The sequence below is a fragment of the Aotus nancymaae genome, unplaced genomic scaffold, assembly GCF_030222135.1.
Source record: "Aotus nancymaae isolate 86718 unplaced genomic scaffold, 86718_ANA_hifiasm-v0.15.2.pri h1tg000028l, whole genome shotgun sequence".
Taxonomy (NCBI): Eukaryota; Metazoa; Chordata; class Mammalia; order Primates; family Aotidae; genus Aotus; species Aotus nancymaae.
Genome location: NW_026988441.1, coordinates 26,236,327 through 26,252,611, shown reverse-complemented (window position 1 = coordinate 26,252,611; position 16,285 = coordinate 26,236,327). Strand labels below are relative to the sequence as shown.

Genomic DNA, 16,285 nt, shown 5'->3' with positions numbered 1-16,285 from the left:
GAGAAGCCCTGTGTTCAGTCCTGAGGGCAATTTGTAGCACAAGGTACTAATAAAAGATGGACAAGGTTACCACCTCGCTGATGAGGTTATCAGGCCCTGAACAGTTTTACAAAAAAAACCTCAAAAAGATAACAGGGGCCGTGTTGTGCCAGCCCTCCCCCTCAGGAGCCCCACAGCAGCAGAGGCAGAAATGTTAAGCTCTGGTTCTGGAGAGGCCAGTCCGTGGGGACTTCTGCCGGAGAAACACTTTGCCTGTAAACTGCACTTAATTGGCTCCACTGGAAGCAGAATTTCCCTCGCAGCCCCAGGAAATGTTTCTGAGGCAGCAGCTGAGCTGTTGTTTGCTAATTCCCTACACAGACGGTGCCTGTCATTAACAGATGCCTCCTGCAGGGAGAGGGCCTGGCTCCTGCTGTGATGGAGAGGGTAGCCAGGCCACTTTGGGCGCCTGCAGGGTGAGGCAGCTAGGAGGGGCTGGCACATGGCAGAGGCTGGACCCAGGGCTCCTCCTGGCTCACCTTCAGGGCCTTGAAGGTTTCCATAAACTTCTCTAGCTCGTCTGGAGGCAGGAAGTCTCCGATGAAGTGCTTGCCCCGGCCCATCTTTGTCAACTGCTCGGCCCATTCTGCTCAGAGAAGCAGAAAGGTGAGGAGGAGGAGGAGGAGAACAAGCCTAGTGGCTCCCAGGGCACAGGTGTGAGGCTTGGTGGGAGCCTGGGGCCTCCAGGGAAGGAGGTGGCTGGGCCTGACCCCAGCCCCGCCCAGCATTCAGTAAACCCAGTGCCGTTCTCCACCCCCACAATGTCAGGACCACCCTTTTTCACCACAGAGAAAACTAGGCCCTAGAGAGATTGAGCCTCTCACTCCAGGCCTCCCAGCCACAGGAGGCAGGCTGGAGGCTGAACCAGGGCGGTGGCTCAAGACCAAGTGGGGCGCCTCCAGGTAGCCTTCTGGGGCAGGTGAGGGGGCCCCGCCCGGCCACCCTGCGCACCCCTGGTCTTGTCCATCTCCATGCGCCGCAGCTGGTGCTCCCAGGTGCCCAGCTCGCTGTCCACCTCCTCGTCGCTGTCGTAGCCGTGCTGGTGCTGCTGCACCGCCTTCTCCCACAGCAGCTGCATGTCCTGCATGGCCCGCTTGTGCTGCATGATCATGTCGTACATCTGCTGCATCTGCAGGGCACACTCACCAGTGAGCCAGGGCACTGCGCTTTGGCCTGCCGGAGCCCCGCCCCTGCTCCCCACCTTCTGTGAGGGTCAGCCTCCCACCAGGCCCACCTCCCACCGGGCCCTGGCTCATCTGGACCCCCTGGGCAGGGCTGGAGCCAGGACCCACCCTAGGTTCCCCGTATCCTGGTGTGGAGCGTGGAGGACCTCTTGGCCACCAAATGAGGGTAACTCAGGCTCCTGACCCCTGGGAGGGTCGAAGGTGATGTGACAGGGCTGAGGGTCTGGAGGATGGGTTGGAGTGAGCCAGCCACAGGAACTGACAGGCAGGCACCTGCAGCTCCTCAGTGAAGCCAACACCGACACTGCCCAACTCCAAGTGGGCGGCCTCAAGTCTCTCAGGGTGCTGACCAGGGCAGTCCTGCACTAGACACGGCAGAGGACTGCGGACGGAGAACATCAGCAGAGACTATCCCATGGGACAAGCCTAGAGCATGGCAGGAAGCAGTTACAGAGCTCAGGCCAGGCATCACAGGCCACAGGGGCCGCCCCAAGGGCCAGCGTCTCCCAGGCAACCTGAGAGGCCACTCAGGTGCAGTGGGGGTGGCACGTCACCTACTGCGGCAGGGGGACCTGCCTGCCTAGGAGCCTCCCTGCTGGCCACGGGTTCCAACCGAACACAGGAGCTCAGCAAGCACGTGAATCCCTGTGACCGCTGAATCTGGGGGTGGAGACAACACTCTATCGGCACCAGCCACGCCCCTGTCCTCTTGTCCCCACAGTCTTACCTCCTGCTGCTCCTTCAGCTGCTTCTTCTGGGCGTCTGACAGCTCCGTGACACCCACTAGACCCACAGGCTTCCCTTTCTCATAGCCGAGCCCCTTGAGGTCCTGAACTGGAAACCAAAGACAGAGCAGTCAGCGCCTGACAGGTACACCCCAATCTCGCTCTCACACTGGGGTGTGCTATGAGTCTCACACCTTCAGGACACTCCAGGCACCCAGGGCAGGGCCTGCAGCACATGGGGCCCTCATGTCACGACTGTCAGTGCCACATGGTACGTGAGGGCCGTGTCTTGTGTCCTTGTGACCTCTCCAGCCAGGCTCTATGCACCACCACATTGCAGATGCGGATACCAGGAATCAGAGGTTTGGGGACTCACTCAGGGTCACACAGCTAATCCAGGGTCACACAGTTAATGAGTGATAGGGCAGGAATTTGCAGAGCTGGAGACATAAGAGCTGAGGCGGCATGTGGGCATGCGTGGGTGTACTCACAAGTGGGCTCTCAGAAGGCAGCCCCATTGCTAACAGACGCCTGGTATAGCACGCATAGATTCAGAGTCTGGCATAAGACTCAGCTGTGCAGCGCCCTTAGATCCTTCAGGGGAGGCAGCCAACCATCCTCAGAGCAGCTGACGTTTAATTTGGCATCAGCTGTGGAACTTGGCGGGCATCAGCTATGGAACTTGGCAGGCACCAGCAACACTGACACATAGAGGCTGTGACGGCCCCACCTGGGCAGCAGAAACTACCACCCCTTGGGTGGCGCAGTGCTTCCCCAGGGAAGTGAGCAGAGGGGTGCAGCGTGCCCTCTGGGAAGGGAAAAGACTTGGGTCCTCCCAGCTCATCAGCTCTCGGGCTTTGCTGCTAAGAATGACCCACATTTGCACTCTTGGTCCTTCCTCAGTTTATGGGGCACTGAGAGATGTGGGGGAGCTCTGTGGGGGAAGACGCAGGAGCTGAGGTCTGAGTGTCTGCCCAATTGCCTACAGTCCCTTTCCTCAGGCCCACTCTACCACATGAGTAGGCGGGTGAGGGCTGCCATGCTCCCTGAGGACACGGATCAGTGGGACTTGAACCTGGGCCTAAGACCTTGGAGCCTGCTCTGTCCAACTAGACCACAGGGCGGCTTCTTCATCCACTGGGTGTCTCAGAGCTGGGATCTAAGCACTAGGGTGCGGCACTTAAGTGACAAACCAATCCTAGGTACCGTACACCCTGGCTGGAGTTGCTGGCTACAGCCCTGTTAAGCACAAGAATCTTCATTTAGTAGCTTTTTTCCTTGACCTAGAATCTCTGAGGCCCTTGGGGCCAGGGAGGCACCAAGCAAGCAGCTGTCCCTGAGTGGGACAAGCAGGTCCAAGAGGCAGGCTACCTGACCTGGGAAGGCTGCCGGCTTCCTGAACTTTCTATGACAAGAAAGAATCCAAGTACTGGCCCAATGTGGTGGCCCACGCCTATAATCTCAGTACTTTGGAAGACTGAGGCATCTGGACCTCCTGGGCAGGGCTGGAGCCAGGATCCACCCTGGGTTCCCCGTATCCTGGTGTGGAGCACGGAGGACCTCTTGGCCACTGAATGAGAGTAACTCAGGCAGGGGGATGACTTGAGCCCAGGAGTTTGAGACCAGCCTGGGCAACATAGCAAGACCCCGTCTCTATTTATGTTTTAAAAAAAAAGGCTCACTTTAGACTCAAAGACACAAATACAGTCAGGAATCACTTCATGAAGGGGACCATTCTGAAAATACATCATTGGGTGCTGTTGCCAATGTGTGAGCATCATAGACCGTACCTCCACAAACCTAGATGGCACCACCTACTGCATACCTACACTAATGTTACAGTTGACCTTGAACTACATGGGTTTGAACTACACAGGTCTACTTAATGTGTTGATTTTTTCAATGAATATATTGAAAAAATTTTTGGAGATTTGCAACAAATCAAAAAAAGTCAGATGAACCACATAACCTAGATATATTGAAAAAAAATAGAGAAAAAGTTAAGTATGTCATGAATGTGTAAGATATATGTAGATGATAGTCTGTTTTATCACTTACCACCATAAAACATATACACATTGCAGGCCAGGTGCGGTGGCTCACACCTGTAATCCCAGCTCTTTGGGAGGCTAAGGTGGGCGGATCACAAGGTCAGGAGTCCAACACCACCCTGACCAACATGGTAAAACCCCTTCTCTACTAAAAATACAAAAATTAGCCAGGTGTGGTGGCATGTGCCTGTAATCCCAGCTCCTCAGGAGGCTGAGGCAAGAGAATCGTTTGAACCCGTGAGGTGGAGGTTGCAGTGAACCGAGATCGCGCCACTGCACTCCAGCCTAGGTGACACAGTGACACTCTATCTCAAAAAAAACCTCAAAAAACCATATACACATTGCAAAAAGTTAAATTTTATCAAAACTTATGCACACAGACTGTAAATAGTGCATTTTACAAGAGAAATGTAAACAAACGTAAAGATGCCAGAATAAATCTTACCTGCCTAACATTAGCTGTAGTGCACACTGTGCTACTGTCATCATTTTGTAACCTCCTGTTGCTATTGTAGTGAGCTCAAGTGTTGAGAATATCTTCTTGAAACATCAGGCAATGCTAATCATCTCTGCACGAGCTGTCTATCCCTTCAGTAAGTTGCATTTTGCGGTAAAGAGATATCTCTCGGGCTTAGTGCAATACAGTAAACCTTGAATAACACTATGGGTCCCACAAAAAGTACCACTAATGGCCGGGTGCGGTGGCTCACGCCTGTAATCCCAGCACTTTGGGAGTCTGAGGTGGGCGGGATCAGGAGTTCAAGATCATCCTGGTCAACACGGTGAAACCCCATCTCTACTAAAAATACAAAAATTAGTTGGGCATGGTCTTGAAGTGCAGTCACACAATCTCAGCTCACTTGAGCCTCTGCCTCCTGGGTTCAAGAGACTGCCCTGCCTCAGCATCCTGAGTAGCTGAGATTACAGGCATGTGCCATCATGCCCGTATAATTTTTGTAATTTTTCAGTAGAGACGGAGTTTCACCATGTTGGCCAGGCTGGTCTTGAACTCCTGACCTCAGATGCTCTGCCCATCTCAGTCTCCCCAAGTGTTGGGATTACAGGCGGGAGCCACCGCACCCAGCCTGTTTTAATAGATTCAGAAAAAGCATCTAACAGAAACTAAAACATTTTCATGATAAAAACACTCAATAAAACAGGAACAGAAGTGAACTTCCAGCCAGACACAGTGGCTCACACCTGTAATCCCAGCACTTTGGGAGGCTGGAGCGGGTGGATCACCTGAAGTCAGGAGTTGAGACCAGACTGGCCAACATGGTGAAACCCTGTCTTTATCAAAAATACAAAAATTGGCCAGGCGTGGTGGCAGGCACCTGTAGTCCTAGGTACTAAGGGTGGCTGAAGCAGGAGAATCGCTTGAACCCAGAAGGCAGAGGTTGCAGTGAGCCGAGATCACACCACTCCAGCCTGGGCATCAGAGCAAGACTCTGTCTCAAAAAAAACCAAAAGAGCCAGGTGTGGTGGCTCACTTCAGTAATCCCAGCAGTTTGGGAGGCTTAGGCAGGAGGATCACCTGAGGTCAGGAGTTCAAGACCAGACTGACCAATATGGAGAAACCCCATCTCTACTAAAAAAACAAAATTAGCCAGACGTGGTGGTACACGCCTGTAATCCCAGCTACTTGGGAGGCTGACACAAGAGAACTGCTTGAACCTGGGAGGCAGAGGTCGTGGTGAGCCGAGATTGTGCCACTGCACTCTAGCCTGGGTGACAAGAGCAAAACTCCATCTCAAAAAAAAAAAAAAAAAAGAAGGAAAAGAAGTAAACTTCCTCAACACAATAAAGTCCATACATAAAAAATACACAGCTAACATCACACCCACAGGTCATACATTTCACAGACTGGTAAAAGGCTGAAGGCTTTCCCCTAAGATCAGGAACAAGACAAGGATGTATACTTCCACCATTTTCATTCAACACAGTACTGGAAGTCCTAGACAGAGGAATTATGCCGAAAAAGAAATAAGTATCCAAGTTGGAAAAGAAGTTGTAAAACTATTTCTGTTTGAAGATAACACAAATTTAAATGTAAAAAACCCTAAAGAATCCAGAAACAGACTGGGTGCAGTAGCTCATGCCTGTAATCCCAGCACTTTGGGAGGCCGAGGTGGCAACACTGCTCGAGACCAGCCTGGGCAACATAGTGGAATCCCACATCGACACAAAAAATATAAAAATTAGCCGGGCATGGAACAGCACATCTATAGTCCCAGCTACATGGGATACTGAGGCAGAAGAATTGATTGAGGTTGGGAGGTCAAGACTGCAGTGAGCTATGATTATGCCACTGCACTCCAGCCTGGGCGACAGAGTCAGACCCTGTCTCAAAAAAAAAAAGAATAAAGTCGGAAAAATTAACTCAAAATGGACCAAAGACCCTGGGTGCAGTGGCTCATGCCTGTAATCCCAACACTCAGGGAGGCCAAAGCAGGAGGACTGCTTGAACTCAGGAATTCAAGACTAGCCTGGGCAACATGGTGAAACCTCATCTCTACAAAAAGTAAAAAAAAATTAGCCAAGTGTGCTGGCATGCACTTGTAGTCCTAGCTACTTGGGAGGCTGAGGTAGAAAGATCACAGATCACTTGAGCATGGGGAGGTAGAGGCTGCAGTGAGTAGCCACTGCACTTCAGCTTGGGTGACAGAGTGAGAACCTGTCTCAAAAAAAAAAAAAAAAAAAAAAATGCTAAAGATCTAAATTTAAGAGCTAAAGCTACAAAATTCTTGGTAGAAAACACAGGGGCAAATCTTCACGCCCAGATTTGACAATGGTTCCTTAAAAATGACACCAAAAGGATAAACCGCAGAAGAAAAAATAGATAAATTTGACTTCATTAAAATTTCATTTCTGGGGAGGGCTAGCTTACAGCAGGCACTGGGAGACTGCACAACTAGCTGCCCCCTCCCTGGTACTGCCACCCCCTGGAGGGTCTGCCTTCAGTTCAAAAAAAACAATGATACTTTCTGGCCACATTAAAAAAGGAAAGAAAATTTTAAAATTGTATGGATCAAATGCCACTATTAGTAAAGTATAAAGACAACCCATCGAATGAGAGCAAGTAAACAACTTGTATAACTCAACAACACAACAACCCAACTTTAAAATGGACAAAGGAGGCTGGGTTCAGTGGCTCATGCCTGTAAACCCAGGACTTGGAGAGGCTGAGGCAGGAGAAAGCTTGATCCCTGGCATTTAACACCAGCCTGGGTAACATAGTGAGACCTTGTTTCTGTAATAACTGGGCAAGGCCAGGCCTGGTGACTCACGCCTATAATCCCAGCACTTTGGGAGGCTGAGGCAGGTGGATCACTTGAGGTCAGGAGTTCAAGACCAGCCTGGTCAACATGGTGAAACCCTGTCTCTACTAAAAAAGAAAAACACAAAAATTAGCTGGGCATGGCGGTGTGCACCTGCAGTCCCAGCTACCCCAGAGGCTGAGGCAGGAGAATTGCTTGAACCTGGGAAGCGGGGGATTGTGGTGAGCTGAGATCGAGCCACTGCACTGCAGGCTGGGCAATAGAGTGAGACTTTGTCTCCAAACAAACAAAAACTGGCATAGTGAGGCAAGCCTGTGGTCCCAGCAACTCGGGAGGCTGAGGTGGGAGGATTCCTTTAGCCAGAGTGGTAGAGGCTTCAGTGACCTATGATTATGCCAGTATACTTGAACATGGGCGACAGAGACCTTGTGTCAAAAAAATAAAAGGCGGGCAGAAGAGAACTAAAATAGACATTTTTACACATGGTCAACAAGCACGTGAAAGATGCTCAGCAGCATCATCAGAGACACGCCAACGACGAGACACACCAACAACCCAACAACGAGACACCACTTCACATCTCCTAGGGTGGCTGTAATAAAAGGAGGAGGGTATGGCTCTTGCCTATAATCCTAGCACTTGGGAGGCCGAGGCAGGAGGATCACTTGAGGACAGGAGTTCAAGACCAGCCTCAGCAACACAGTGAGACCCCGTCTCTATAAAATTTTTTTATTTAAAAAAATGGTGAGGATGCAGGAAAAGTAGAATCCTTGTGCACTGATGGTGGGAATGTAAAATGGTGCAGCTGCAGGTTCCTCAAAGTTAAAAGCAGAATTAGAGGCCAGGCGTGGTAGCTCATACCTATAATCACAGCACTTTTGGAAGCCGAGGCAGGTGAATCAACTGGCTGGGCAACAGAGCGAGAATTTGAGACCAGCCTGGGCAACACAGCAAAATCCTGTCTCTACTAAAAATACAAAAATTAGCTGGGTGTGGTGGTGGGTGCCTGTAATCCCAGCTACTCAGGGGGCTGAAGCAAGAGAATCCTTTGAACCCAGGAGAGGTTGCGGTGAGCTGAGATCGCGCCATTGCCCTCCAGCCTGGGCAACAGAATGAGACCTCATCTCTTAAAAAAACAAGTCAATTGCAATAGGCCCAGCAATTCCACACCCAGGTATACCGACAAGAGAACTGAAAATGGACTCAGATAGTCACAGCAGTATTATTCACAAAAGCCAAGAGGTGTAAACAACATAAGGGTTCATTCACAGATGAGTGGATAAGCCAGATGTGGTATGTACAAACAGCGGAAGATGCAGCCACAGAAGGAATGAAATTCTGATACAAGCTATAATGTGGATGAACCTTGAAGACACTATGCTCAGTGATGGGGTGGGGGGTATGCCCACCTGACAGAGGTGAGGGAGAGGCATCCACGTCCCTCTGCACCAGCTCAGCAGGTGGGAGCTCCACCTTATCCTCTTCAGGCCCCCACCGACTCTTCCGCTTCCTCTTCACAGTGGCTGCGGAGGCTGGCTTCCCGGGGGCAGCTGGAGCAGGGGTGACGGTGGGAGCAGGCGTGGATGAGGCAGGGCAGGTGGTGGCTGGGGGCAAGGACCCTGACAGGGCCTCAGGAGGGGACTTGCGCTTCAGGCTGGGGTCAGGTGCCGTGGGGGTGCCTGTGGAGCCGGCCTTGGTTTTCCGGAACTCCTCCAGCTTCTGTCGGTAGTACTTGTACCCTTGGCTGTTGGGCTCATACAGAAAGCTGCAAAGGAGAGTTGGGGGTACACTGTCAGCTGGGCCCGAGGCCCTGCCCCAATTCTGGGCAGGAGCAGTTCTGGCTTTGTGTCCATGTTGGCCAGAGTCACTTCGTGGTCACGAGTCACAGTCTCCACTGTGACCTCCTGCCCTGCCAGGCCTCCGGGCAGTGGCTGCTGTTTCTGGTGGTCCGATGCCCTTCCTTTGAACTGTGGGTCACTCCAATCGTCATCCTATCTTTATCAGGCACCCATCACAATGTCATTGTTCACCCTGCTTCAAAGGGAAAGGGCAGGGACCCTTAGACACTCCCCAAAGTCCTGAGAAAAGCGAGACCTTCACACCAAATCTCAGACTGTGGGGACACACCAGAACCCAGACAGGGCAGAGGGACAGGTCTTGATCCCAAGTGCTTCTCAAATGCATCTGCGAGACACTGAACATCAGGGAGCCGATTCTACTCCATTTGGGGGCAGGAAGCCTCAAGGCAGTGTGACTAGAAGCCACAGGTCTCCTCAGTCCCTACCCAGCCTGAGGAGCAGGGCAGGGGGTGCTGGGTTCAGAGCTGGGTTCTGCACTTACTGGAATCTCTCAGACCATACAATCCCCTCCCAGCTCACAAGACTGTCTTTGGGGTCTATGCCAAAAGGGAAAGTCTTGGCCCAGCTCCAAGTGGCAGAACACAGGGAGAGAACTGAAGGCGTGTACAGTCCTGAACACGTGTTATAGTGCTGAACAAGACGGGGCTGGACCTGTACTTGTGAATCTGGAGGGATGGTCATAGCACCAAGGCATGCTACTAAAGTGAACTAAAGGGTCAGGCATGCTGTGAATTCCTTTTGTACAAAAGATAGAGGCCAGGCACAGTGGCTGACGCTTGTAATCCCAGCACTTTGGGAGGCTGAGGCAGGCATTCAGATCACCTGAGGTCAGGCATTCAAGACCAGCCTGGCTAACATGGTGAAATCCCGTCTGTACTAAAAATACAAAAATCAGCTGGGCATGGTGGCACACACCTATAGCTCCAGCTGCTCAGGAGGCTGAGGCAGGAGAATTCCTTGAACCTGGGTGGTGGAGGTTGCAGTGAGCCAAGACTGGGCCACTGAACTCCAGCATGGGTGACAGAGCGAGACTCCATCATTCATTCATTTATTCAAGTAACAGAGAGCAGCAAGAGACCCCTTAGACAGTTTCTATATGAGCCTGTATGTATATGGCCCTGCTAACATCCGATACCTCAGGAGGGTAGAAGGATAGGAGATGGCAGCATCTCTTTTGTCATCCTGGGTCATGGCACAAATCTGACCTGGTGAGGGACATTTGTAAAAATTAAGAAGTAAAAGAAACTGTTTAGGAGGGAAGGGAACAGTTGGTCAGATTTGGAAAAGACACTCAACAGCCAGGTGAGTTCAGACACGCATTTGAGGCCAAGCTGGAGAGGCTCACTTGCCAAGGCAGGTGGGCATGGGGGTGTGGGGTCCCCTTCCCGGCCTCGGCTGGTGGTTCACCTGGAGTCTGCTCCAGGATGGTCCAAGGATGCATCATAGTCTCCTGGAGGGTCTGCCCATCTGTGAAGGGGTTACAATGGCACCCAATGGTGGACCCCCATGGGGAAGAAAATAGACCCCTCCATCTACAACAGGGCTGGGTGCACCACCAAGGCTTCCCTCTGGTGGAACTAATCCCACCCTGAGCCCGGGGATAACCATGGTTAAGGTGTTTCCTGCCAGTTTCTGCAAAGATTTATCTTAACAGAACTGTGATCCTATTTTATGCACCCCATTTTTTTTTTTTTTTGAGACAGAGTTTCGCTCTTGTTACCCAGTCTGGAGTGCAATGGCACGATCTCGGTCCACCGCAACCTCCGCCTCCTGGGTTCAGGCAATTCTGCCTCAGCCTCCCGAGTAGCTGGGATTACAGGCACGCACCACCATGCCCAGCTAATTTTTTGTATTTTTAGTAGAGACAGGGTTTCACCATGTTGACCAGGATGGTCTCGATCTCTTGACCTCGTGATCCACCCGCCTCGGCCTCCCAAAGTGCTGGGATTACAGGCGTGAGCCACCGCGCCCGGCCCGCATCCCATTTTTTTTTAAAAAAATTTCTTCTAGAAACTGATGACATAAGACTTTCCTGTTAGAACAGTGGAAACATGTTCACTCACTGGCCTTGCCTCAGTTCCCTCGTGCCTGAGAGTCCAGCACGCTGGGATGGCGGCTCACATGGGTGCCTTCTAAAGGCAGCATACTCCACTGGGAAGATGCATTGATGATTTAGCCCACAAAGGCTGGACAATGAATTTGTCACTGACTTTTCATTACTATGGCCGATGCTCTATTGACATTATTTCCAGGATGTATCTCAGAAATGGGAGAATGACTAGCTCAAGGGACTGGGCATTTTCAGATTCTTTTTTTATTTTTTGAGATGGAGTTTCAATGTTACCCAGGCCAGAGTGCAATGGCGCAATCTTGGCTCACTGCAACCTCTGCCTCCCGGGTTCAAGCGATTTTCCTGCCTTGCCTCCCAAGTAGCTGGGATTACAGGTGCACACCACCACACCCAGCTAATTTTTATATATTTAGTAGAGACGGGGTTTTGCCATGTTGGCCAGGCTGGTCTCAGAACTCATGACCTCAGGTGATCCATCCGCCTCGGCCTCCCAAAGTGCTGGGATTACAGGCACAAGCTACCACGCCCAGCCTCCAGCTTCTTTATAACCATGCAGTTGGTTACGAATTGTTTCCCAAAGTGGCTGGGGTGTGCCTGGCCCACAGGAGTGACAAGGAAGAGCCAGGAGTAGCCACATGAGGTGGCTGTTAGATTTGGGGACAGGAAGGGCTGCCAACCATGTGGATCTAAACAGCATTTCTGTGCTTTGGGGCTGCCTGACAACTGATCCCGTGTGGACCCACCCCAGGTGACCTCAACCAGCCTGGCCTCCTCCACAGCCACACCTGACAAGCTGGGCACTGTCAGCAACACCCGAGAATAGAAAGGACACACAGGAGGCCCAGGCCACCTGCATCAATAGCATTTCTCAGTTTTTTTTTTTTTTTTTTTTTAAGATGGGGTTTTACCATGTTGGCCAGGATGGTCTTAATCTCCTGACCTTGTGATCTGCCCGCCTTGGCCTGCCAAAGTGTTGGGATTACAGGTGTGAGCCACCACGCCCAGCCTCATCTCTCAGTTCTGACATCAGGGGAGAGGCTGGACTGCAGCGGCTGGGTCCTGGACCCCTCTGACCGGGCAGAGCTGCCAGGCTGTGGGCCCTGGACAGAATTCCATATCCCTGCCTGCTTCTCCTTTGATATGGTTCCACAGTTAGTGTCTATCTACAATGACAGCAAGCTAAGTTTCTTATTTAGATAGCCTTAATCAGGCAAATGAAGAAAAGATGCAATGACTTGGAGTGGACTAGTGACCCAACCCTGAGTTGTGGCCAACAACTTAATGGTCCCCAGGGCAAGTCTGGGATTCAGGACGCCTGGTAGGGGGTCTCCAGTCCCAGGCAGATCCCTCTCCTGAACTCAATGCCCAAACAATCCATGGCCCCAGACACACAGGTACTAGACTGGGGCATACCTGAGCCCCAAGCAGCCCCTCTCCCTGTCCCCATCCACTGGGTCAGCTGAGCCTTGACCCTCCCTGTTCCCAGCCCCTACGCTCCCTCAGTCCCACCCCTCAATGGTGCCCCACTGCCTTTGTCTGCCTCGGCCTGGCCTGGCCATGTCTGCCCACCCTCCATGACCTTAGCCAGTGACCACGGAGGCACAGCTGCCCCATCTGTGACAAAGTCTAGGGCTGCTGAATCAACCAGCCCACCCAGACAGCCGCTGCTCCAGGACTTGTCATGCGCTGTCACACCTCCTCACAGACTGAGTTGGGACTTGTGTGTAACGTGAGGCCAGGCATGTGCTCACAGGCATGTCATCCCCATATTCCCCAGGCACCCACCTACCGCCCCGGCCACAGAGCAAGTGCCAAACCCACCCAATGAACAGATGAGCTGGTGAGTACAGACCCAGCCAATGGGGCTAGGGTGCAACCACATGGCCAGGGATGGCAGGGAGGCTGGGCTGCTTGTCACGCACCTGCCCTTCTGTGGAACTCGCACACAGGCTGGGTGTTCCCACACCACAGATCCTAAAGTTCCCCACTCCCTGCCACCTCCCTTGTCATAAAGGGGAGACCCTGGGAATGCACACAACGTAACTAAACAGTGCTTGAATTTCCACTCAAGAGCCTGACCTGCCCCCAGCCAAGGGCTGCCATGTGTCCCAAAGGCAACTGGGCAAGTGCTGGAGACATCCTCCACAAGGTGCCTGGAAGACACAAGGGCTCCAACAGCCCCATGCACCTGCCTCAGAGACCACTCAAGGGTGCTGATGTGTGCGTGGGACATGCCCATGGGGAGGCAGAGCCAGCCTCTGGAATGAGAAACTCTTGGACCTGTCGGCTTCTCACAGTGTGACTCCAGCAGATAGCGGGACCGTGCTGATCCAGTGTCCTCCCCTGCAGGGGGGCTGTGGCCAGGGTGACGGTAACCTCCCTGGCAGGGCCCCCCTTACCTGAATGCCTGGTTCTCACGGTTGTTCTGGAGGGCAATGGTTTCCACCTCGGGACCCCCGTCCGCTATGAACCTGGCCAACTTTTCTGCAAGGTTCTTGACCTCTTCATCCTCTGGGGGTGAAACTTTAAGCAGGCTGTCAGTACTGGGCTCAACTCACCACACCCAACAGCCTAACTTCTGCTAAGAACCCAACGGGTAACAAGTGGGTTTGTTTTAGAAACAATGCAAAGAGAAACAGGCAAATGGGAATCAGATTACTGCATTGGGACCAGACGCAGAGTTCACATAACAACATGCCTCGAGCCCCCGCCCCCTGCCCCCCTTCCCATCCCACCCAGGAGGTTGAGAGGGCCTTGGACACGAGCCAGGACAAAGGATCCAAATGTGACAGCGGGTCTGGGTGGAGGAGGAGGGGAGATGGGAGCCCTCCAGGTCACACGGCTGTTGGGCCTCCTCTCCTGGGGAGAGCCTCAGGGCACAGGGCCACAGGAGACACAAAGAACAAACCTTTGCAGCCCACGCTTGGCCTGAATGTCAATTGCCCGCAAATCCACCCACCAGCACTTGGCTGGCATTTATGTCATTGCAGTCAAAGACTGGTCAGCATTTCCCCTTCCCCTGAAACTCATCCCATCAGAATTGCACCGGCTGACAATGTCTGTTCCTCAGTCCCTCGGACCTACACTACACTTGCCTTGCCCTGTCCTCAGTGTTCAGGAGGAAGCTGGGGCTCATTAACACTTGTTAATGTAACAAAGAACCAGGCAAAAACCCCTCTACCCAGGGTCCTGCTCTGAGCTGATCTCCCAGGAGCAACTCAACCTCTGAGAGCACCTGTGTACCCCACACATGTGGCTTGACACTCAGGCTTCACCAAATGCTTGGAGCACTGAGGGGGAAGGTGGTGTCAGTCCCATTCCCAGAGTGACCCCAGATGCCTTGGAGGGTACAGGTCTCAACCACTGGTGCCACACAGTGCCACTCTAGCACCTCCAAAAAACCCCGATTCTGCATTAGGACACGGTATGTCCACAGGCCTCCCCAGAACCTCCTGCCTGCTCCATCCACCTACCTTTCTGAGAGGCTGCCTGTGACTTCTGCGCTTCCTTTCTTATCTCAGCCACCTTCTTTCTGTAGTAGAGGAATTCCCTGCTATTCTTATCGTGCAAAAATCTGCAGAGGAGGAAGTTTGCAGAAGAGAGAGGAAAATGAGTATCTGTGATGGGTGCAACCCTGCAGCTTCTATTGTGCAAAAAAAAGGCAGGCTGGCAAGCAAGGGACCCAAAAGCAAGTCTCTGTGCCACATGGGAGCCTCCTGTCACTTCTGGTGAGAATCAGAAAGCGTTCGGAATAGCATCCGGCCCGCGCTAGCAAGTATCCAGCCCCCCATATACAGCAACAGCATGGCCTTCCCTTCCCCAGAGATACTCACGCAAATGCTGGGTTATCCTTGTAGTCCTCCATAGCTACTTTTTCTAACTCAGGGCCTCCTTCTGCCACAAAGCGGGCCAATTTCTCTATCACTTTCCGAGTCTCGGCTCCCTCTGGGGGTGAAACTTTAAGGAGGCTGTCAGTACTGGGGTTCAACTCACACACCCCACAGTCAATAGGCACACTCTCTCTACGGACCACAACGACAGAGGGGGTGGGGGGAGAAGAGTGTGAGATGCAGGAGGCTGTCGGGCATCCCAGGTCCAGGCACAAAACACCATGATGAGGGGGGAGTCGATCTCAACTGTCTCTGTGAGACACACTGGGTGGGAGAGAAGTGTGAGGCTGTGGCGAGCACCAGGCTGGAAGCTGGCGGAAAATATATCCAGCCTCCCCTGGTTTTGCGGGGGAAATGCTTAATTATTTTCTTTCTTTACCAGTTTTCAGCATAATACATCGGTTCCCTTTCATCCTTCAAAGATGACACATTCTTTTTTTTAAAAAATACCATCATGAGCTCTGATTTAAACACACTGGGTGGGTTTCGATCCACGGCAATTAGTGTCATCATAGAAGCTCTGTGGCCGGTGGAGCCTCTTCAAGCTGGCTCCTGAGGGCTCTGGACATGGCCCCAGGATTCTCTGACGGCCTCCCTGCCACCTGCTGGGACAGGGTGCTCCAAGATCATCTCATACACTTCCTGCCCAGACCCAGAGCCAGCCATTTCTCCAAGAAGTCGGTTTCCGTGAGTGAGAAACTGCGTCTCCAGACCAGCATCTAGGCATTAGGGATGCTCAATGCCACGGGCTTAATCATTATCTCGGGACCTTTTCAGTGAATAGAGCTATAAAGATATATTTTTATATATGGATTAGCCTCCCCACTGAGCCATGTGGAACGTGCTTTTGCATTTTTTCCCTGGCCTGTTTCTGAGGCTGTGTTTGTCAGCTACTACACAGATCGCAGCCCTTGTAGGAGACGCACAGGAGAAATTTCTTGCTGCCAGCCAGTGCCTGGCAACTGGGCAGCACGCCAGACCTGTGGCTAATCTTATTCCCCTTGTTGCTTGGGCTGCTGGGAATCAGGGTGGGGGGACGTGTGTGGCCCAAGGAGGACCGCTGTGAGGTCCCAGGGGCATTCTGTGCCCATCTTTCATCCTAGGTAGCCCTCCTGCCATGGGCCCAGCAACAATCCCAACCTGGTCGCTGCTGACAGGAGCAAGGGCATTTCTGAGGCCACGTGCACA

The 16,285-nt window shown here is 52.4% G+C and overlaps 1 protein-coding gene across 1 annotated transcript in view; it reads right to left on the bottom strand.

The window, feature by feature from the left end:
• The window catches only part of SUGP1 (SURP and G-patch domain containing 1), a 30,104-nt gene that overhangs the window by 1,820 nt on the left and 11,999 nt on the right, over window positions 1–16,285 (bottom strand). The window contains exons 5-11 of the mRNA XM_012443556.2: window positions 15,041–15,164; window positions 14,681–14,781; window positions 13,607–13,730; window positions 8,687–9,042; window positions 1,951–2,057; window positions 991–1,168; window positions 519–625 (exon numbers count right to left, since the gene is read on the bottom strand). Coding sequence (XP_012298979.2) covers window positions 519–625; window positions 991–1,168; window positions 1,951–2,057; window positions 8,687–9,042; window positions 13,607–13,730; window positions 14,681–14,781; window positions 15,041–15,164 — 1,097 coding nt within the window. The remainder of the gene's footprint in view (window positions 1–518; window positions 626–990; window positions 1,169–1,950; window positions 2,058–8,686; window positions 9,043–13,606; window positions 13,731–14,680; window positions 14,782–15,040; window positions 15,165–16,285) is intronic.